This window comes from Struthio camelus, unplaced genomic scaffold (assembly GCF_040807025.1).
Source record: "Struthio camelus isolate bStrCam1 unplaced genomic scaffold, bStrCam1.hap1 HAP1_SCAFFOLD_110, whole genome shotgun sequence".
NCBI lineage: Eukaryota > Metazoa > Chordata > Aves > Struthioniformes > Struthionidae > Struthio > Struthio camelus.
This window is the reverse complement of record NW_027182627.1, coordinates 16,808-38,713: the sequence shown is the minus strand read 5'-3', so window position 1 is coordinate 38,713 and position 21,906 is coordinate 16,808. Positions and strand designations below refer to the sequence as shown.

General features: G+C 71.9%; 2 protein-coding genes across 2 annotated transcripts; both read right to left on the bottom strand.

Moving 5' to 3' along the window:
- Position 1: 1 nt before the first annotated feature.
- Positions 2–12,645, bottom strand: PNKP (polynucleotide kinase 3'-phosphatase). Its single transcript, XM_068929254.1, has 16 exons — positions 12,436–12,645; positions 10,075–10,137; positions 8,801–9,075; positions 8,592–8,671; positions 8,426–8,483; positions 7,477–7,584; positions 6,743–6,814; positions 6,159–6,207; positions 5,610–5,680; positions 4,896–4,988; positions 3,872–3,968; positions 3,718–3,779; positions 3,171–3,280; positions 2,114–2,201; positions 1,524–1,585; positions 2–213 (listed from the first exon to the last, which is right to left on the bottom strand). The coding sequence occupies exons 1-16, from the start codon at positions 12,551–12,553 to the stop codon at positions 93–95; spliced, it is 1,527 nt and encodes a 508-aa protein (XP_068785355.1). The 5' UTR covers positions 12,554–12,645; the 3' UTR covers positions 2–92.
- Positions 12,646–15,995: 3,350 nt separating this feature from the next.
- Positions 15,996–21,079, bottom strand: KCNA7 (potassium voltage-gated channel subfamily A member 7). The gene is made up of 2 exons (XM_068929253.1): positions 20,561–21,079; positions 15,996–17,330 (listed from the first exon to the last, which is right to left on the bottom strand). Exons 1-2 carry the CDS (start codon positions 21,077–21,079, stop codon positions 15,996–15,998), a joined length of 1,854 nt encoding a protein of 617 aa, XP_068785354.1.
- Between the last annotated feature and the right edge of the window lie 827 nt (positions 21,080–21,906).

Genomic DNA, 21,906 nt, shown 5'->3' with positions numbered 1-21,906 from the left:
GCCGCTGCCCGGACGCCTGGGTCCTTTATTGGGGGGGTTGGGGGGGCGGCCCGGACGCCGGGGCCCCTCGCCGGGGTGGGGTGGGGGGGGGCTCAGCCCTGGCTGAACTGGCAGAAGAGGCGGCGGCGCTGGGGGTCGGCGAAGTGCGGCACGAAGGGCACCCGCAGCACCTGGGCGAAGCCCTCGGCCTCCTCCGGCGCCACGAACCGCCGCCTGTCGCCGTCACCGCGGCAGGGGGACAACGCGGACCAACAACGCGAGTAACGGGGACAACGGGACAAAATGGGGAGAACAACGTGGGGGGGGGGACAATGGGAGTAATGGGACAACAGGAAGAAGAACAGAACAATGGGGGGTAATGGGGGAACAACGGGGAGAACAACGTGGGGGAACAATGGGATGATGTGGACAACAACAGGCAACGGGGAGAAGAATAGGGAGAACAGCGGGGGAACAGTGGGAGTAATGGGACAATGGGGACAACAATGGGGACAACAATGGGGACAACAATGGGGACAATGGGGTGATGCAGAGAACAACGGAGTCATGGAACAACGGGAGCAACAGGACAACAGGAAGAAGAACAGGAAGAACAATGGGGGGTGACGGGGACAATGGGGACAACAATGGGGAACAATGGGGAACAATGGGGACAATGGGGTGATGCAGAGAACAACGGAGTCATGGAACAACGGGAGTAACGGGACAACAGGAAGAAGAACAGGGAGAACGATGGGGGGTGACGGGGACAATGGGGGTAATGGGGGAACAACGGGGAGAAGAATACGGAGAACAACGGGAGGGAACAACGGGATGATGTGGACAATGGGAGAACAATGGGACAATGGGAGTGGGAACAATGGGGGGTGACAACGGGGGGGGAGGAAATGGGAGAAAGTATCAAAATGGGGGAAGGGGTCACGTGTGAACCCCCCCCCAGCACCCACCCCATGGGGCACCCAGCCCCACGGCAGCACCCGCCCCACAGCACCCACCCCACGACACCCACCCCCCCCCAGCACCCAGCCCACGGTACCATTCCCCCCCCCACAGCACCCACCCCTCCCCCATGGCACCCCCCCCATGGCACCCAGTCCGTCAGCACCCACCCCATGGGGGCACCCACCCCACGGCACCTACTCTACCCCATGGCGCCCCCCCAACAGCACCCAGCCCCCCCCAGCACCCACCCCATGGCAGCACCCACCCCACAGCACCCACCCCACGGCAGCACCCACCCCCCAGCACCTACCCTGCCCCACAGCACCTCCCTCATGGCACCCCCCCGGCACCCAGCCCCCCCAGCCCCCACCCCATGGCAGCACCCACCCCACAGCACCTACCCTGCCCCATAGCACCCCCTCTCACGACACCCCCCCCATGGCACCCAGTCCCTCAGCACCCACCCCACGGCACCTACCCTGCCCCATAGCACCCACCCCACGGTACCATCCACCCCCCAGCACCCCCCCTCCCCCCAGCACCCAGCCCCCCCCACCCTAGGGCCCCCCGGCGCCCCTCACTTGTAGCTGAGCAGGACGACGTCCGACACCGGCACGTGACCCGACTCCGTCATCTCCCGAAACTGGGGGGGGACAGAGGGCTCAGGGGGCGCCGGGGGGCACCCCGGGGCGGTGCCGTGGGGCAGGCCGGGGGGGGTGCCGTGGGGCAGCCCGGGGGTCCAGGCCATGGGGCAGGCCGTGGGGAGGGGGCCGTGGGGAAATTGTGGGGGGGTGCCGGGGGGCAGCCAGGGGTGCTGGCTGTGTGTGGGGGGAGTACCGTGGGGCACCCCATGGGGCAGCGCCGTGGGGCAGGCCATGGGGCAGTGCCAGGGGGTGCAGGCCATGGGAGGAGTGGGCTGTGGGGCAGCCGGGGGTCGAGGCCGTTGGGGGGGTGCCGTGGGGCAGCCGTGGGGCGGGGGGGGGGCGTGGGGCGGCCGTGGGGCAGGACTGACCCGGTTGTTGTGCTGGGCCTGCTGCAGGGAGGCCGTGAAGAGGAGGCAGCGGCGGCGGGGGGGGGGGGGTCCGGGCTGGGGCGGGGGGGTGGCCGTGGGGCAGGGGGGGCAGCCGTGGGGCGGGGGGGGGCCGTGGGGCAGCCGTGGGGCAGGACTGACCCGGTTGTTGTGCTGGGCCTGCTGCAGGGAGGCCGTGAAGAGGAGGCAGCGGCAGGGGGTCCCGGCGGCTCGGGCGCAGGCCACGTACCTGGGGGGGGGGCGGGGGGTCAGCGGGTCCCGGGGGTCCCCCCTGATCCCGGGGACCCCCCCCCTCCACCGGGGACCCCCCCTCAATCCCAGGGTCCCCCCCGATCCCGGGGATCCCCTCAATCCCAGGACCCCCCCCGGATGCCAGGAGCCCCCTGATCCCAGGGACACTCCTCCTCCAGATCCCAGGACCCCCCCCACGATCCCGGGACCCCCCCCCCCAGGATCCAGGACCCCTCCCCAGAAGCCTGGGCCCCCCCCCCAGTCCCAGGACCACCCCCCTCAATCCCAGGACCCCCCCAGGATCCCATGGACCCCTCTGCAGATCCCGGGGTCCCCCCGATCCCAGGACCCCCCCCGATCCCAGGGACACCCCAGTGAATCCCAAGGATCTCTCCCAGTCCCAGGACCCCCCCCCGATCCCGGGAATCCCCTCAATCCCAGGACCCCCCCAGGATCCCATGGACCCCCCTGCAGATCCCGGGGTCCCCCCGGTCCCAGGACCCCCCCCCAAGATGCCAGGACCCCCCCCGATCCCAGGGACACCCCAGTGAATCCCAAGGATCTCTCCCAGTCCCAGGACCCCCCCCCGATCCCGGGAATCCCCTCAATCCCAGGACCACCCCCCTCAATCCCAGGACCCCCCCAGGATCCCATGGACCCCCCCGCAGATCCTGGGGCCCCTCCCCAGTCCCAGGACCCCCCCCCCAGGATCCCAGGACCCCCCCGCAGATCCTGGGGCCCCTCCCCAGTCCCAGGACCCCCCCCCCCCAGGATCCCAGGACCCCCCTGCAGATCCCAGGGTCCCCCCGGTCCCACGACCCCCCCCCCGATCCCAGGGACACCCCAGTGAATCCCAAGGATCTCTCCCAGTCCCAGGACCCCCCCCCAGGATCCCAGGACTCCTCCCCCAGATCCAGGAAGCCCCCCCCAGTCCCGGGACCCCCCCCCGGACGCCGGGGCCCCCCACCGCTGCCGCGACTCGGGGTCGGGGTTGGTGTTGTCGACGGCGACGCTGCGGCCCTGGGCCAGGGCGGCCTGGCAGGCGGCCACGCAGCGCTGCCACGAGCCCAGCGTGTCCTGGGGGGGGCACGGGGGGGTCACGGGGGGGGTCCGGGGGGCCTGGACCCCCCCAGAGCCCCCTCAACCCCCCCGGAGCTCCCTGGAGCCCCCTGAACCCCCCCCGGAGCTCCCTGGAGCCCCCCGGAGCCCCCCATGGCCATGCAGCACTGCCACGAGCCCAGCGTGTCCTGGGGGAGGCACGGGGGGGTCACGGGGGGGATCCGGGGGGCCTGGACCCCCCCACAGCCCCCTCAACCCCCCCAGAGCTCCCTGGAGCCCCCAGAGCCCCCCCAGAGCCCCCCGGAGCTCCCTGAACCCCCCCAGAGCCCCCAGGAGCCCCCCACGGCCACGCAGCGCTGCCACGAGCCCAGCGTGTCCTGGGGGGTCTGGGGGGGGCTTGGGGGGTCACGGGGGGCCTGGATCCCCCCCCAGGACCCCCCCCGGACCCCCCTCACCCGGTTGACGTGGACGTATCCCGCCGGGAGCAGGTGCCTCCGCAGGAAGGTGGTCTTGCCGGCTGCGGGGGGGGGGGGGGGGAGGCGCTGGGGGGTCAGAGGTCACCGTTTTGGGGTGGGGGGGCTCAGCGAGGTTGGGGGGGGGGTCACTCACCTCCCGGGAAGCCGACGGCCACCAGCACCTCGGGGCGGGGGGACACCAGGGCGGCCTCGGGGGGGTCCCAGAGCGGCGCCGCCGGGTCGAGCGCCCGCTGCCCCGGCATCGGCGTCAGGGGGGGACGTGGGGGGGGGGCGCAGGGGGGGGGACGTGGGGACACGCAGGGGACGTGGCGCGGGACACCGGGTGACGCCGGGTGACACTCACGGGGTCGAAGGCGGGCAGGGCGAAGGCGGCCGGCCCCCAGCCCAGGAAGAGCCCGGGGTCGGGGGGGGGACACGCGGGACGGGACGCGCGGGGCCGGGGGCCGCGTGGGGGGGCCACGCGGTGACGCCGGGTGACGCCGGGTGACGCCGGGTGACACTCACGGGGTCGAAGGCGGGCAGGGCGAAGGCGGCCGGCCCCCAGCCCAGGAAGAGCCCGGGGTGGGGGGGGGGGACACGCGGGACGGGACGCGCGGGGCCGGGGGCTGCGGGGACGCGCGGGGGGGCCGCGCGGTGACGCCGGGTGACGCCGGGTGACGCTGGGTGACACTCACGGGGTCGAAGGCGGGCAGGGCGAAGGCGGCCGGCCCCCAGCCCAGGAAGAGCCCGGGGTCGGGGGGGGGACACGCGGGACGGGACGCGCGGGGCCGGGGGCCGCGTGGGGGGGCCACGTGGTGACGCCGGGTGACGCCGGGTGACGCCGGCTGACACTCACGGGGTCGAAGGCGGGCAGGGCGAAGGCGGCCGGCCCCCAGCCCAGGAAGAGCCCGGGGTCGGGGGGGGGACACGCGGGACGGGACGCGCGGGGCCGGGGGCCGCGTGGGGGGGCCGCGCGGTGACGCCGGGTGACGCCGGGTGACGCCGGGTGACACTCACGGGGTCGAAGGCGGGCAGGGCGAAGGCGGCCGGCCCCCAGCCCAGGAAGAGCCCGGGGTCGGGGGGGGGACACGCGGGACGGGACGCGCGGGGCCGGGGGCCGCGTGGGGGGGCCGCGCGGTGACGCCGGGTGACGCCGGGTGACGCCGGGTGACACTCACGGGGTCGAAGGCGGGCAGGGCGAAGGCGGCCGGCCCCCAGCCCAGGAAGAACTCCTCCGGCGTGTGGAAGCGCAGCCCCGCGTTGAGGGCGAACTGGGGGCGCCGCCGCGTCACCCACTGGGGGCACTGGGACCCCGCTGGGGACACTGGGAGCCCCCGAGAGGGGGGAGGGGGGCTGGGACCACACTGGGGCACTGGGAGACCCTGGGGGGGGGCCACTGGGGAGCCTGAGCGGGCACTGGGACCCCACTGGGGGCACTGGGGAACCTGAGCAGACACTGGGACCCCACTGGGGGCACTGGGGAGCCCCGGGGGGGGGCTGGGACTACACTGGGGAGACTGGGAGACCCTGGGGGGGGTTGGGACCACACAGGGTGCACTGGGAGACCCGGGGGGGGCACTAGGACCCCACTGGGGGCACTGGGGAGCCTGGGAGAGGGCATTGGACCCCACTGGGGGCACTGGGGAGCCTGGTGGGGGGGGCACTGGGACCCCACTGGGGGCACTGGGAACCCTAGGGGGGAGGACTGGGAGCCCTGGGGGGGGGCACTGGGAGCCCCAGGGGGGGACTGGGAGCCCTGGGGGGGGGCACTGGGAGCCCCAGGGGGGAACTGGGAGCACTGGGAGCCCAGGGGGGGCATTGGGGGCACTGGGAGCCCCGGGGGGGGGGAACTGGGAGCACTGGGAGCACTGGGAGTGGGGGGGGGGTCGCACCAGGCGGTCGCTGCAGGAGAAATCCTTCTTCTTGCGCCCGGGGGCCCAGTTCGGGGGGCGCCCGGCGGCGTCTGGGGGCAAACGGGGGGGGGTTGGTGGGGGTTGGGGGGGGCCAGAGCCCCCCCCCGCAGCCCTGGGACCCCCCCGGGACCCCCAGTGCCCCCCCACCCTCCTCTGGACCCCCAAAACTCCCTCAGTGCCCCCCAATACCACCCTGAGACCCAATAGCCCCCAACTCCCCCCCCCAGGACCCCCAGCGCCCCCCAACCCCCCCTAGGGCCCCCCAACCCCCTCCTGGGACCCCAGCCCCCCCCCCCAGGGCCCCCCCCACAGCCCCTCCAGGACCACCCTGGGACCCTGAAGCCCCCCCACGCCCCCCAGGACCCCAAAGACCCCCACCCAAAGCTACCTAAAGACCCCTTGGGCCCCCCCTGGACCCCAAAGACCCCCCCAGGACCCCTCCGGGACCCCCCCCGGACCCCAAAGACCCCCCCAGGACCCCTCCGGGACCCCCCCAGGACCCCAAAGCCCCCCCCCGACCCCGCTCACCCCCCACGTAGAAGCTCTTCTCCACCGACACGGCCAGACCCTCGTTCGCCTGCGCGAGACCCTCAGTCCCGGCCCCCCCGCGCGCCCAGTGCCCCCCCGGACCCCCCCAGTGCACCCAGTGCCCCCCTCAGGCCCCCTCAGTAACCCCCAGTCTGCCCAGTGCCCCCCTCCAAGCCCCCCCAGTGCCCTCCTGTGTGCCCAGTGCCCCCCTGGCCCCCCCCAGTGCTCCCAGTGCTCCCCAGCACACCCAGCGCCCCCCCCAGGCCCCCCTAGTGCTCCCAGTGTGCCCCTTGAGCCCCTCCCAGTACCTCCCAGTGCCCCTCCAGTGCCCCCCCAGCATGCCCAGTGGCCCACAGGCCCCCCCCCCAGGGCTCCCAGTGCCCCCCAGTTCCTCCCAGTGCCCCCCAGCATCCCCCCAGCCCCTCCCAGTGCTCCCAGGGCCCCCCCAGCTCCTCTCAGTGGCCTCCCAGCTCCTCCCAGTGCCCCCCAGCGTCCCCCAGCTCCTTCCAGTGCCCCCCAGTGGCCCCCCCAGCCCCTCCCAGTGCTCCCAGTGCCCCCCCAGCCCCTCCCAGTGCCCCCAGTACCTGCTCGCACAGGTGCTCCCACATGCCCAGCACGGGTTTGCGGTAGATCCCCGGCCCTGTCGCCACCAGCACCTGCGCGGTGGGTGGGGGGTCATGGGGGGGGGCCCTGAGATGGTGGGGGGGCCCGGAGTCCCCTGGGGCGGGGGGGCACACAAGGTAGAGGTCCCTCGGGTGGGGGGCATAGGGTGGGGGTCTCCAAAGACCCCCGGGGTGCAGGCCCTTGGGGTGGGGGTCCCCAGGGGGGTGTCCCTGGGGTAGGGGTGGTCCCCAGAGCCCCCCCAGGGTGAGCCGCCCCCCCCAGCATGAGGGTCCCTGGGGTAGTGCCCCCCCCCACTGCGGGTGCCGCCGGGATGGAAGCCCCTGGGTCAAGGGTCCCTGGGGGGGGGGGATTTCCTCAGGGTGGGGGTCCCCAGGGGGGTGTCCCTGGGGTGGGGGGGGGTCCCCAGAGCCCCCCCAGGGTGGCCACCTCCAGAACCCCCCCTCCCAGCATGAGGATCCCTGAGGTGGGGGTCCCCGGGGGGGGTTCCTCAGGGTGGGGGGGGGTTCCCAGGGGGGTGTCGCGCAGAGCCCCCCCCCCAGCATGAGGGTCCCCGGGGTGGCAGCCCCCCCACTGCGGGTGCCCCCAGGGTGGAAGCCCCCTGGGCGAGAGTCCCCGGGGGGGGGGGTGTTGCTTGGGGTGGGGGTCCCGGGGGGGTTTCCTCAGGGTGGTGGGGGTCCCGGGGGGGGGGGCTCACCTGCAGGGGCACCCCCAGGCGCTGCCCCACGGCCTCCACCTTGGCCTGGAAGTCGGCGGGGCGCAGGCGGCCCCGCGCCAGGCCCAGCTGGTTGGTGAAGACGACGATCTGGGGGGGGGGGCGGCAAGGGGGGGGTCAGCGGGGGCTGATGGGGGGCTCGGGGGGTGGGTTGGGGGCGGGATGGGGGGCAGGGGGGCAACAGTGGGGTATGGGGGGAGGTGGGGAGGAACGAGGGAGTGGGGAGGGCTGCGGGGCAGGCTGGGGAGCTGTGGGGGGCTATGGGGCAGGCTGGGGGGCAGGGAGGACGCTATGGGGCAGGATGGGGGGGCTGTGGGGGGCTATGGGGCAGGCTGGGGGGCAGGGAGGACGCTATGGGGCACGATGGGGGGGCTGTGGGGGGCTATGGGGCAGGATGGGGAGCTGTAGGGAGCTATGGGGCAGGCTGGGGGACAGAGAGAACGCTATGGGGCAGGATGGGGGCAGAAAGGGGCTATGGGACAGGCTAGGGGGCTGTGGGGGGGCTATGGGGCAGGCTGGGGGGCTGAGGGGAGCTATGTAAAGCTAGGGGGCAGGATGGAGGCAGACAGAACACTATGGGGCAGGCTGGGGGGCTGTGGGGGGGCTATGGGGCAGGATGGGGGGGCTGTGGGGGGCTATGGGGCAGGATGGGGGGCTGTGGGGCAGGCTGGGGGGCTGTGGGGGGGCTATGGGGCAGGATGGGGGGCAGAGAAGATGCTATGGGGCAGGCTGGGGGGTGGGGGGGGCTATGGGGCAGGCTGGGGGGCTGGGAGAACGCTATGGGGCAGGCTGGGGGGTGGTGGGGGGGGCTATGGGGCAGGCTGGGGGGCTGGGAGAACGCTATGGGGCAGGATGGGGGGCAGAGAGGACGCTATGGGGCAGGCTGGGGGGGGGCTATGGGGCAGGCTGGGGGGCAGGAGGGGCTCCGCACCTTGTAGCCGTCGCTGTGCAGCTGCTTCAGCTTCTTGGGGATTTCAGGGTACAAAATCCTAAAGAAAAAGAAAAATAAGGGGGGGGGGGGTCAGCCCAAAAACGAGGCCGAGGGGCCCCCCCTGCCCCCCAGCCCCCCCCCAGGACCCCCCCGGACCCCTCCCCACCTCCAGTCCTCGGGGCCGGTGGGAAACACCTTCCCCGACTTGGTGCCGATGAGCGTGCCGTCCAGGTCGAACCCGGCGATCTGGGGGGTGGGGGAGCAAAAATCATCCAAATCCCCCCCAAAATCCCAGGGGGGGACCCCCAAAATAGGGGGACCCCCCCAAAATAGGGGGACCTCTCCCCCCCCCGAAAAAAAAAGAGGGGCCGGTACCTGGGCGCTGGGCCGGAGGCCGGGGGCGGCGAAGACGAGCAGGGGGCCGTGGCGGTGCCAAGCGGAGCCGCTGGGGGGGGCTCGGGGGCCGGGGGGGGCTCGGGGGAGCGGCGGGGTCTTTTGGGGGGTGGGGAGGGGGTCTCGGGGGGCTCCTCGAAACGCAGCTCGTGCCGGTAGAGCCCGTTGACCAGCCAGAGGGGCTGCCCGGGCCGCAGCGTGGCCGAGCCCCCCCGGCCCAGCGCCGCCGGCCCCACCGACGTGGGGTTCACGCCCCGCTGCCGGCGGGGGGGGGGTCAGTGCCCCCCCTCGGGGTGTGATGTGACCCCCCCGAGAGCCCCCCGACCCCCCTAACCAGCTGGAGCCCTTTTAAAAACAGCTACATTCATCCCAAATACCCCCACCTACCCCAAACATCACTGTCACACCCCAAATCCCCCCCAGCCCCCCCAAATGCTATTGCCCCCCCAATCCCCCCCAGCCACCCCGAGCACCCCCCAAACCCCCCCATTATGGCCCAAATACCCCCCCCGCCCCCAAATGCTCCTATTGCCCCCCAATCCCCCCAACCACCCTAAGCGCCCCCCAAACCCCCCCATTATGGCCCAAATACCCCCCCGCCCCCAAATGCTCCTATTGCCCCCCAATCCCCCCAACCACCCTAAGCGCCCCCCAAACCCCCCCATTATGCCCCAAATACCCCCCCGCCCCCAAATGCTCCTATTGCCCCCCAATCCCCCCAACCACCCTAAGCGCCCCCCAAACCCCCCCATTATGCCCCAAATACCCCCCGCCCCCAAATGCTCCTATTGCCCCCCAATCCCCCCAGCCACCCCGAGCACCCCCCAAACCCCCCCATTATGCCCCAAATACCCCCCAGCCCCCCCAAATGCTCCTATTGCCCCCCAATCCCCCCAGCCACCCCGAGCACCCCCCAAACCCCCCCATTATGCCCCAAATATCCCCCAGCCCCCCAAATACCCCTATTGCCCCCCAAACCCCTCCATTATGCCCCAAATACCCCCAGCCCCCCAAATGCCCCTATTGCCCCCCAAAACCCCAAATACCCCCATTATGCCCCAAATACCCCTCAGCCCCCCCAAATGCCCCTATTGCCTCCAAACTGCCCCAGCACCCCCCAAATACCCCCCAAATGCCCCTATTGCCCCCCAAACCCCACCAGCAGCCCCAAGCACCCCCCAAATGCCCCCATCATGCCCCAAATACCCCCCACCCCCCCTGAACACCCCTGTTATGCCCCAAACACCCCCCCCGACCCCCCCCCGGCCCCACCTGGGTGACCCGGGCCGTGCGCTCCGCGTAGTTGGCCACGATCTCCACTGCGGGGGGGGGAAGGGGGGGTGAGAAATGGGGACCCCCGGGACCCCCCCCACCCCACAACCCGGCACCTGGGGGGGTGAGACCCCAGGAGGGCAGGTGTTGGGTTGGGGGGGGCCCAGGGGCGGGCAGGGTCCGGGGGGGGGGGCTGCGCAGGGTCTGGGGGGGGGCCTGGGGGGTGTCCAGGGTGCTGGGGGGGGATCGGGGGGGGGTCCCGGGGTGCCTGGGGGAGTCTGGGGTGTCCCAGGGTGCCTGGGGGGGGGGGGACCTGCAGCATCCAGGGAGCTAGGGGAGGGTCTGGGGGGGGTCCCAGGGTGCCCAGGGGGGTCCTGGGGGGTCCCAGGGTGCCTGGGGTGGTGGTGGGGGGTCCCAGGGTGCCTGGGGGAGGGACCTGCAGCATCCATGGAGCTAGGGGAGGGTCTGGGGGGGGTCCTGGAGTGCCCAGGGTGCTGGGGGGGGTCTAGGGGGGTCCTGGAGTGCCCAGGGGGGTGGTGGGGGGTCCCAGGGTGCCTAGGGGGAGGGACCTGCAGCATCCAGGGAGCTAGGAGAGGGTCTGGGGGGGGGGTCCTGGGGTGCCCAGGGGGGTGGTGGGGGGTCCTGGGGTGCCCGGGGGGGGGGACCTGCAGCATCCAGGGAGCTAGGGGAGGGTCTGGGGGGGGGTCCTGGAGTGCCCAGGGTGCTGGGGGGGGTCTAGCGGGGTCCTGGGGTGCCCGGGGTGGGGGAACTGCAGCATCCAGGGGGCTAGGGGAGGGTCGGGGGCGGTCCTGGGGTGCCCAGGGTGCTGGGGGGGGTCTAGGGGGGTCCTGGGGTGCCCGGGGGGGGGAACTGCAGCATCCAGGGGGCTAGGGGAGGGTCGGGGGCGGTCCTGGGGTGCCCAGGGTGCTGGGGGGGGTCTGGGGGGGGGTCCCAGGGTGCCCCAGGGTGTCTGGCAGGGGTCACGGTGCCGGGGAGGGAGGGGGGCCAGGATGCGCTGGGGGGGGAATCAAGGTGCCCCTGAGAAGGGTCAGGGTGCCCCGGGGGGGGTCAAGGTATCCCAGAGGGGTCAGGCTGCCATAAGGGGGGGGTCCCAGCTGCCCCGGGGGGGGTCAGGGTGCCCCGGAGGCGTCCCAGGGTGCCCTGTGGGGGTGTGAACGCCCCGGGGGGGCCCCAGGGTGCCCTAAGGGGGGGGTCAAGGTGCCCCCTGGGGGGGTCCCAGGGTGCCCTGAGGGAGGGGTTGAGGTGCCCCGGGGGGGGGAGTTCAGGCTGCCCTGGGGGGGGATCGGGGTGCTCCAAGTGGGGGGGGGTCAGGCTGCCCTAACGGGAGGGGGGGTCAGACACCCTGGGGGGGCCCCAGCGTGGCCTAAGGGGGGTCGAGGTACCCCGGGGGGGGTCGAGGTGCCCCTGGGGGGTCGAGGTACCGTGGGGGGGGGGAATCGGGGTGCCCCGGGGGGGGGGTCAGGGTGTCCGGGGGGGGGTCGAGGTGCCCCAGGGAGGGGTCAGGCTGCCCCGGGGGGGGGGGATCCCGGCTGCCCTAGGGGGGGGTCCCGGCTGCCCCGGGGGGGGGGTCAGGGTGTCCGGGGGGGGGGTCGGGGTGCCCCGGGGGGCAGAGGTGCCCCGGGGGGTGTTCCAGGGTGCCCGGGGGGGGTCAGAGTGCCCTGAGGGGGGTCGAGGTACCCCGGGGGGGGGTCGGGCTGCCCCGGGGGGGGGGGGTCAGGGTGCCCTGAGGGCGGTCGAGGTGCCCCGGGGGGGTCAGGCTGCCCTGGGGGGGTCAGGGTGTCCGGGGGGGGTCAGGGTGCCCCGGGGGGGGTCAGGGTGCCCTGAGGGGAGTCGAGGTACCCCGGGGGGGGGTCGGGCTGCCCCGGGGGGGGGGGTCAGGGTGCCCTGAGGGCGGTCGAGGTGCCCCGGGGGGGTCAGGCTGCCCTGGGGGGGGGGTCAGGGTACCCCAGGGGGCAGAGGTGCCCCAGGGGGGTTCCAGAGTGCCCGGGGGGGGGGTCAGAGTGCCCTGAGGGGGGTCGGGGTACCCCGGGGGGGTGGAGGTGCCCCGGGGGGGTTCCAGGGTGCCCTGAGGGGGGTCGAGGTACCCCAGGGGGGGTCCCAGGATGCCTCGGGGGGGGTCAGGGTGCCCTGAGGGTGGTCGAGGTGCCCCGGGGAGGGGTCGAGGTGCCCCGGGGGGGTCAGGCTGCCCCGGGGAGGGGTCGAGGTGCCCCGGGGGGGGGTCAGGGTGTCCCGGGGGGGGGGTCGAGGTACCCCGGGGGGCGGAGGTGCCCGGTGAGGGGGGAGAAGGAAGGGGAGGGGGGTCCGCCGAGGGGGCCCGGACGGACCCTGGCGGCGGGAGCACTTGCGGTCGGTGACGCCGGTGAGCGGCCCGCGGCCCAGCAGCACGGCCACGCCGTCGGGCAGCGCCACCGGCTCGCCCGCGCCCTGCAGGAAGCAGCGCATGGTCCGGCCCGAGGCCGCCGGGGCCGAACCGGGGGCCGAACCGGCACCGAACCGGCACCGCGACCTGCTGCTGCCGCCGCCGCCGCAAAACGGCGCCGGAAAATGACGCCAGAAAATGACGCCGGAAAACGACGCCGCAAAATGGCGCCGGAAAACGACGCCGCAAAATGGCGCCGGAAAACGACGCCGCAAAATGGCGCCGGAAAATGGCGCCGCAAAATGGCGCCGGCGCCGCTGCCGCCCGCGCCGCGCACAAACGTTCCGGCCCTTCAAGGTTCCGGGCGGGGGGGGGGGAGGAGCCCGCGCGCCCCCTGGCGGCGCCCGCTGGGGACGGACCTCCCCGGGGGGGGAGGGGAGGGGCTCTGTCACGTGACCTCCGCCTCCAATGGGGGCGGGTGTCTGTCACGTGATCTGCCCCCCCCACCTGGGGGGTGGTCACGTGAGCTCGCCCGACCGCTTCTCCCCCCCCCGCCCCCACTCCGGGGCACCCCAATCGCTCCCCCCACCCAGGGGCCCAGGCGTCCGGGGGGGTCCCCATCCCCCCCCATGGGCCCAGGAGGCCGGGTGCCCCCCCCACCCACCCAGGGACCCAGGCGTCCGGGCGCCCCCCCCCACCCACCAGGGGCCCAGGCGTCCGGGCGCCCTCACCCCACCCAGGGACCCAGGCGTCCGGGCGCCCCCCCCCACCCAGGGACCCAGGAGTCCGGGCACCCCCCCCCCACCCACCAGGGGCCCAGGAGTCCGGGTGCCCCCCCCCACCCACCAGGGGCCCAGGTGTCTGGGTGCCCCCCCCCACCCAGGGACCCAGGCGTCCGGGTGCCCCCCCCCCACCCACCAGGGGCCCAGGCGTCCGGGCGCCTCCACCCACCCAGGGGCCCAGGCGTCCGGGTGCCCCCCCCCACCAGGGGCCCAGGCGTCCGGGGGGCCCCCCCCCACCCACCATGGGCCCAGGCGTCCGGGTGCCCCACCCACCCAGGGGCCCAGGCGTCCGGGTGCCCCCCCCCACCAGGGGCCCAGGCGTCCGGGGGGCCCCCCCCCACCCACCATGGGCCCAGGCGTCCGGGTGCCCCCCCCCACCAGGGGCCCAGGCGTCCGGGCGCCCCCCCCCCCACCAGGGGCCCAGGCGTCCGGGGGGCCCCAGGACGCGGCGCGACCCCCCGCGCGTCACCCAGGCGTCACCTTTATTGGCCGGGCGGGGGAGGGGGGGAGATCGGGTGTCACCGCCGCGGCTATTTGGGGCCGGTGACGGGGCCGGGGGCGGGGGCCGCGCACACGCGTGGGGCCGCAGCGGGGCGGCGAGCGTCCCCGGGGGTCCCCGTGTCCCGGTGCACGTGTGTCCTCGTGCACGCGTGTCCTCGTGCGAGGGCAGCTCCGTGCACGTGTCCTCGTGCAGGCGTGTCCTCGTGCACGCGTGTCCTCGTGAACGTGTGTCCTCGTGCACGCGTGTCCTCGTGCGAGGGCAGCTCCGTGCACGTGTCCTCGTGCAGGCGTGTCCTCGTGCACGTGTGTCCTCGTGAACGTGTGTCCTCGTGCACGCGTGTCCTTGTGCGAGGGCAGCTCCGTGCACGTGTCCTCGTGCAGGCGTGTCCTCGTGCACGCATGTTCTCGTGAACGTGTGTCCTCGTGCACGCGTGTCCTCGTGCGAGGGCAGCTCCGTGCACGTGTCCTCGTGCAGGCGTGTCCTCGTGCACGCGTGTTCTCGTGAACGTGTGTCCTCATGCACGCGTGTCCTCGTGCGAGGGCAGCTCCGTGCACGTGTCCTCGTGCACATGTGTCCTCGTGCACGCATGTTCTCGTGCACGTGTGTCCTTGTGCACGCGTGTCCTCATGCAGGCATGTCCTCGTGCACGCGTGTTCTCGTGCATGCATGTTCTCGTGCACATGTGTCCTCGTGCATGCGTGTCCTCGTGCAGGTGTGTCCTCGTGCACGCGTATCCTGGTGCATGCGTGTCCTGGTGCGGGCATGTCCTCGTGCACTCGTGTTCTCATGAACGCGTGTCCTCGTGCACGTGTCCTCTTGCACATGTCCTCGTGCAGGCGTGTCCTCGTGCACGTGTCCTCGTGCACGTGTGTCCTCGTGCACATGTGTCCTCATGTATGTGTGTCCTCATGCATGCGTGTCCTGGTGCATGCGTGCTTGTGCGTGGGCAGCTCCGTGCGCATGTCCTCGTGCACGTGTCCCGGTGTACGCGTGCTCGTGCGTGTGGGGCTCCGTGCGCGCGTCCTTGTGCACGTGTCCTCGTGCACGCGTGTTCATACGTGTGCAGCTCCGTGCATGTGTCCTCGTGCAGGTGTGTCCTCGTGCAGGCGTGTCCTGGTGCAGGCGTGTGCTGGTGCAGGCGTGTCCTCGTGCACGTGTGCTCGTGCGTGTGCAGCTCCGTGCGCGTGTGCTTGTGCACGTGTCCCGGTGCACGCGTTCTCGTGCACGTGGGGCTCCATGCGCATGTCCTCGTGCACGTGTCCCTGCACACGTGTGCTTGTGCACATCTGTTTGTGCATGTGCAGCCCCGTGCGTGTGTGCTTGTGCATGCATCATCATGCACGCGTCCTCGTGCACGTGTCCTTGCGTGTGCGCACCCTTGTGCGCGTCCCCCCCGTGGCCGCGTCCTCCGGCCTGTGTCCCTGTGCGCACGTTCCCACGCGTGCGCCCTCGTGCGAGCATCCTTGTGCAAACGTCCTTGTGCGTGCACCCTTGTGCATGCATCGTGTGCATCCTCGTGCGAGCGGCCTTGTGCAAACGTCCTTGTGCATGCACCATCGTGTGTCGTGTGCTTCCTCGTGCGAGTGTCCCTGTGCAAATGTCCTTGTGCGTGCACCCTTGTGCACGCATCGTGTGCATCCTTGTGCAAATGTCCTCGTGCGTGCACCGTCGTGCGTGCACCGCGTGCATCCTCGTGTGAGCGTCCTTGTGCGAATGTCCTTCTGCGTGCACCGTGTGCATCCTCGTGCGAGTGTGCGTCCTCGTGCGTGCCCCCTCGCGCGCACCCATGGCCGGGTCTCCCCGCTGGCACCTCCCCGTGCACCCTCGTGCACACCCGGTGTCGCACACTCGGCCCTGCGTCACCCGCCTGCCCCATGCACCGCCGCCCCGTGCACCGTTTTGCAACGCACCGTCGGGCAATGCACTGTCACATAGTGCACCATCGTGCGATGCACCGTCGTGCAATGCACCGTCACCCAATGCACCGTTGCATAACGCACCGTTTTGCCATGCCCCATCGTGCAACGCACCGTGGTGCAACGCACCGTTGCATAGTGCACCGTCGTGCAACGCACTGTTGTGCAACGCACCATCCTGCAACGCACCATCGTGCAACGCACCGTCGCGTAGTGCACCGTCACGCAGTGCACCGTCGTGCAATGCACCGTCGCGTAGTGCACCGTCGCGCAGCACAGCCCCAGCCCCGGCCCCAGCACCCCCGTGCGCCCCCGTGCGCCCCGCTCACACCTGCGTCACCCGGCGCCCCGTGGGGGCCACGGTGCCGCTGCCCAACGCACCGTGGTGCAACGCACCGTCGCCCAATGCACCATCCTGCAACGCAGCGCTGTGCGATGCACCGTGGTGCAACGCACCGTTGCATAGTGCACTGTCGTGCAACGCACCGTTGTGCAACGCAGCATCCTGCAATGCACCGTCGTGCAACGCACCGTCGCGTAGTGCACCGTCGTGCAACGCACCATCGTGCAACGCACCATCGCGTAGTGCACTGTTGTGCAATGCACCATTGTGTAGTGCACCATCGTGCAATGCACCGTTGTGCAATGCACTGTCGCGCAATGCACCGTCGCGCAATGCACCATCGTGCAATGCACCGTTGTGCAATGCACTGTCGCGCAGTGCACCGTCATGCAATGCACCATCGTGCAATGCACCGTCGCGCAGCGCACCGTCGTGCAATGCACCGTCGTGCAATGCAGCATCGCGCAGCGCGCCGTCGCGCAGCGCGCCGTCGCGCGGCGCGCCCTCGCCCAAGGCCCCGTTCTGCAGGGCCCCGGCGGCGCCCTTGGGCGAGGGGGGCGCCGGGTGGCGAGGGCAGGGCCGGGGGGAGGCGGCGCGGGCCGGCGCGTCGGCCCTGCCCTCGCGCCGGTAGAAGTAGCTGAAGTTGGAGACGATGACGGGCACGGGCAGCGAGATGGTGAGCACGCCGGCCAGGGCGCACAGCGAGCCCACCAGCTTGCCGCCGGGCGTGACGGGCGCCATGTCGCCGTAGCCCACCGTGGTCATGGTCACCACGGCCCACCAGAAGGCCTGCGGGATGGAGGTGAAGGCGGTGCCGGCGGCCTCGGCCTCGGCGAAGTAGACGGCGCTGGAGAAGAGGACGACGCCGACGAGCAGGAAGAAGACGAGCAGGCCCAGCTCGCGCAGGCTGGCCCGCAGCGTCCGGCCCAGCACCTGCAGCCCGCTCGAGTGCCGCGACAGCTTGAACACCCGGAAGACCCGCACCAGCCGCACGGCCCGCAGCACGGCCAGGGCGGCCGCCGGCTGTTGGCCCGGCCCCCCGCCGCCGCCGCCGGCCCCCCGCCGCCGCGCCACCTCCGTGCCCAGCGCCACGAAGTAGGGCGCGATGGCCACCGCGTCGATGACGTTGAGGGCGTCCCGGAAGAAGGCCCCTTTGCTGGGGCTGGAGGCCAAGCGGGCCGCCAGCTCCAGGCTGAACCAGCACACGCACAGCGTCTCCACCGCGAAGAACGGGTCGCTCGCCCCACCCGCCGGGGCCCAGGAGTCCGGCGGAGGGACGTCGCTCCCGTTGGAGCGGCTGCTCGACGACGGTAGCATCTGCGGGGGGGGGAAAGGGGGGCTTAGAGGGCACCCGGACGCCTGGGCCCCTTCCCCGTGCAGGGTACAAGGAGCTTAGAGGGCACCCGGACGCCTGGGCCCCTTCCCCGTGCACGGTTGGTGCGGGTTGGAGGGCTCCCGGACGCCTGGGCCCCTTCCCCGTGCAGGGTACAAGGAGCTTAGAGGGCACCCGGACGCCTGGGCCCCTTCCCCGTGCACGGTTGGTGCGGGTTGGAGGGCTCCCGGACGCCTGGGCCCCTTCCCCGTGCAGGGTTGGAGGGGGTTAGAGGGCCCCCGGACGCCTGGGCCCCTTCCCCGTGCAGGGTTGGAGGGGGTTGGAGGGCACCCGGACGCCTGGGCCCCTTCCCCGTGCAGGGTTGGAGGGGGTTAGAGGGCACCCGGACGCCTGGGCCCCTTCCCCGTGCAGGGTTGGAGGGGGTTAGAGGGCACCCGGACGCCTGGGCCCCTTCCCCGTGCAGGGTTGGAGGGGGTTGGAGGGCACCCGGACGCCTGGGCCCCTTCCCCGTGCAGGGTTGGAGGGGGTTGGAGGGCACCCGGACGCCTGGGCCCCTTCCCCGTGCAGGGTTGGAGGGGGTTGGAGGGCACCCGGACGCCTGGGCCCCTTCCCCGTGCAGGGTTGGAGGGGCTTAGAGGGCTCCCGGACACCTGGGCCCCTTCCCCGTGCAGGGTTGGAGGGGGTTAGAGGGCTCCCGGACGCCTGGGCCCCTTCCCCGTGCAGGGTTGGAGGGGGTTAGAGGGCACCCGGACGCCTGGGCCCCTTCCCCGTGCAGGGTTGGAGGGGGTTGGAGGGCCCCCGGACGCCTGGGCCCCTTCCCCGTGCAGGGTTGGAGGGGGTTGGAGGGCACCCGGACGCCTGGGCCCCTTCCCCGTGCAGGGTTGGAGGGGCTTAGAGGGCTCCCGGACACCTGGGCCCCTTCCCCGTGCAGGGTTGGAGGGGCTTAGAGGGCTCCCGGACGCCTGGGCCCCTTCCCCGTGCAGGGTTGGAGGGGGTTAGAGGGCTCCCGGATGTCTGGGCCCCTTCCCCGTGCAGGGTTGGAGGGGGTTAGAGGGCACCCGGACGCCTGGGCCCCTTCCCCGTGCAGGGTTGGAGGGGGTTAGAGGGCCCCCGGACGCCTGGGCCCCTTCCCCGTGCAGGGTTGGAGGGGGTTGGAGGGCTCCCGGATGCCTGGGCCCCTTCCCCGTGCAGGGTTGGAGGGGGTTGGAGGGCACCCGGACGCCTGGGCCCCTTCCCCGTGCAGGGTTGGAGGGGGTTGGAGGGCACCCGGACGCCTGGGCCCCTTCCCCGTGCAGGGTTGGAGGGGGTTAGAGGGCCCCCGGACGCCTGGGCCCCTTCCCCGTGCAGGGTTGGAGGGGGTTGGAGGGCACCCGGACGCCTGGGCCCCTTCCCTGTGCAGGGTACAAGGAGGTTAGAGGGCTCCCGGATGCCTGGGCCCCTTCCCCGTGCAGGGTTGGAGGGGGTTAGAGGGCACCCGGACGCCTGGGCCCCTTCCCTGTGCAGGGTACAAGGAGGTTAGAGGGCTCCCGGATGCCTGGGCCCCTTCCCCGTGCAGGGTTGGAGGGGGTTAGAGGGCTCCCGGATGTCTGGGCCCCTTCCCCGTGCAGGGTTGGAGGGGGTTGGAGGGCACCCGGACGCCTGGGCCCCTTCCCTGTGCAGGGTACAAGGAGGTTAGAGGGCTCCCGGATGCCTGGGCCCCTTCCCCGTGCAGGGTTGGAGGGGGTTAGAGGGCACCCGGACGCCTGGGCCCCTTCCCTGTGCAGGGTACAAGGAGGTTAGAGGGCTCCCGGATGCCTGGGCCCCTTCCCCGTGCAGGGTTGGAGGGGGTTGGAGGGCACCCGGACGCCTGGGCCCCTTCCCCGTGCAGGGTTGGAGGGGGTTAGAGGGCTCCCGGACGCCTGGGCCCCTTCCCGGTGCAGGGTACAAGGAGGTTAGAGGGCACCCGGACGCCTGGGCCCCTTCCCCGTGCAGGGTTGGAGGGGGTTAGAGGGCTCCCGGACGCCTGGGCCCCTTCCCGGTGCAGGGTACAAGGAGGTTAGAGGGCCCCCGGACGCCTGGGCCCCTTCCCCGTGCAGGGTTGGAGGGGGTTAGAGGGCTCCCGGACGCCTGGGCCCCTTCCCCGTGCAGGGTTGGAGGGGGTTGGAGGGCTTCCGGACGCCTGGGCCCCTTCCCCGTGCAGGGTTGGAGGGGGTTAGAGGGCACCCGGACGCCTGGGCCCCTTCCCCGTGCAGGGTTGGAGGGGGTTAGAGGGCTCCCGGACGCCTGGGCCCCTTCCCCGTGCAGGGTACAAGGAGGTTAGAGGGCACCCGGACGCCTGGGCCCCTTCCCCGTGCACGGTTGGTGCGGGTTGGAGGGCTCCCGGACGCCTGGGCCCCTTCCCGGTGCAGGGTACAAAGAGGTTAGAGGGCACCCGGACGCCTGGGCCCCTTCCCCGTGCAGGGTTGGTGGGGGTTGGAGGGCACCCGGACGCCTGGAGGTGGAGGATGAGGAGGACGAGGGAGAGGAGGACCAGGGGAACGAAGAGGAGGATGAGGAAGAGGAGGAAAACGAGGGCAAAGAGGAGAGCGAGGAGGAGGAGGATGAAGACAAGGAGAACAAGGAGAACGAGGAGCAGAAAGAGAGCAAGGACGAGAGGGACGAGGAGGACGAGGACGACGAGAAGAAGGACGAGGAGCATGAGGAGAAGAAGGACAAAGATGAGCGCGAGGAGGACAAGGAAGAACGGGAGGATGAGGATGAGGAAAAGGAGGATGAGGAGGACCAGGAGAATGAAGACAAGGAGAACGAGGAGAAGGACGAGGACGAGGAGGACGAGGAGGACAAGGAGGACGAGAAGCATGAAGACAAAGAGAACGAGGAGGAGGAAGAGGACGAGGAGGACGAGGACGAAGAGGATAAGGATGAAGAAGACGAGAAACAAGGAGAACGAGGATGATGACAACGAGGAGGGCAAGGAGAACGAAGAGAAGGAGAGCAAAGAGGAGAACGAGCATGAAGACAAAGAAGAGGATGAGAGTGAGGAAGAGGAGGAGGATGAAGACAAGGAGAACACAGAGGAGGAAGAAGAGGATGAAGACAAGGAGAACAAGGAAGAGGGCGAGGAGGATGAAGACAAGGAGAACACGGAGGAGGAGGAGGAGGATGAAGACAAGGAGAACACGGAGCAGGAGGAGGAGGACGAGGGGGACGAGGACGCGGCGGCGGGCGCGCTCACGGGCAACGAGAAGTCCCGCTCGTCCCGGAACTCGGGCAACGTCTCCAGGCAGAAGACCACGATGGAGACGAGGATGATGAGGACGGAGACGAGGGCCACCGCCCGGGCCGCCTGCGAGCTCTCGGGGTACTCGAAGAGCAGCCACACCTGGCGCAGGAAATCCCGCCGGGGCAACGGCCGCTCCTCCTCGGCCAGGAAGCCTTCGGCCTCGCGCAGCCGCCCCAGGGCCTCCTCGCCCAGCTGGTAGAAGCGCAGCTCCTCCAGGAAGACGTCCAGGGGGACGTTGGGGGGCCGCCGCAGGCGCCCGCCGGACTGGTAGTAGTAGAGGACGGCGTCGAAGCAGGGCCGGTGGCGGTCGAAGAAGTACTCGCGGCGCTGGGGGTCGAAGAAGCGGCGCCGGCGCCGCGGGTCGCCCAGGAGGGTGTCGGGGAAGCGGTGCAGCGTCCGCAGCTGCGTCTCGAACCGCAGCCCCGCCACGTTGATGGCCACCCGCTCGCAGCAGCCCTGCGGCTCGCCCATGGCTGCCGTCCCCGGGGAAGGAGGAAGGCGGGGGACGATGGGACCTGGTGGTGGGGAACCTCCTGGTGGTGGGGATGGGATCTCACCTGGTGATGGGGACCCACCTGGTGATGGGGAACCTCCTGGTGGTGGGGATGGGATCTCACCTGGTGATGGGGACCCACCTGGTGATGGGGAACCTCCTGGTGGTGGGGATGGGATCTCACCTGGTGATGGGGACCCACCTGGTGATGGGGAACCTCCTGGTGATGGGGATGGGATCTCACCTGGTGATGGGGACCCACCTGGTGGTGGGGAACCTCCTGGTGGTGGGGATGGGATCTCACCTGGTGATGGGGACCCACCTGGTGGTGGGGAACCTCCTGGTGATGGGGATGGGATCTCACCTGGTGATGGGGACCCACCTGGTGGTGGGGAACCTCCTGGTGATGGGGATGGGATCTCACCTGGTGATGGGGACCCACCTGGTGGTGGGGAACCTCCTGGTGATGGGGATGGGATCTCACCTGGTGATGGGGACCCACCTGGTGATGGGGAACCTCCTGGTGATGGGGATGGGATCTCACCTGGTGATGGGGACCCACCTGGTGGTGGGGAACCTCCTGGTGATGGGGATGGGATCTCACCTGGTGATGGGGACCCACCTGGTGATGGGGAACCTCCTGGTGATGGGGATGGGATCTCACCTGGTGATGGGGACCCACCTGGTGGTGGGGAACCTCCTGGTGATGGGGATGGGATCCCACCTGGTGGTGGGGACCCACCTGGTGGTAGTGATGGGATCTCACCTAGTGATGGGGACCCACCTGGTGATGGGGAACCTCCTG

Coding starts and splice junctions, on each gene's coding strand:
- PNKP (XM_068929254.1), bottom strand. CDS start 12,553: ATGCGCTGCTTCCTGCAGGGCGCGGGCGAGCCGGTGGCGCTGCCCGAC. Junction 3,780..3,871: donor GGCCGTCGGCTTCCCGGGAG/GTGAGTGACCCC, acceptor CCCCCCCCGCAG/CCGGCAAGACCACCTTCCTG. Junction 3,281..3,717: donor GATACGTCCACGTCAACCGG/GTGAGGGGGGTC, acceptor TGCCCCCCCCAG/GACACGCTGGGCTCGTGGCA.
- KCNA7 (XM_068929253.1), bottom strand. CDS start 21,079: ATGGGCGAGCCGCAGGGCTGCTGCGAGCGGGTGGCCATCAACGTGGCG. Junction 17,331..20,560: donor AGCGGGACTTCTCGTTGCCC/GTGAGCGCGCCC, acceptor CCCCCCCCGCAG/ATGCTACCGTCGTCGAGCAG.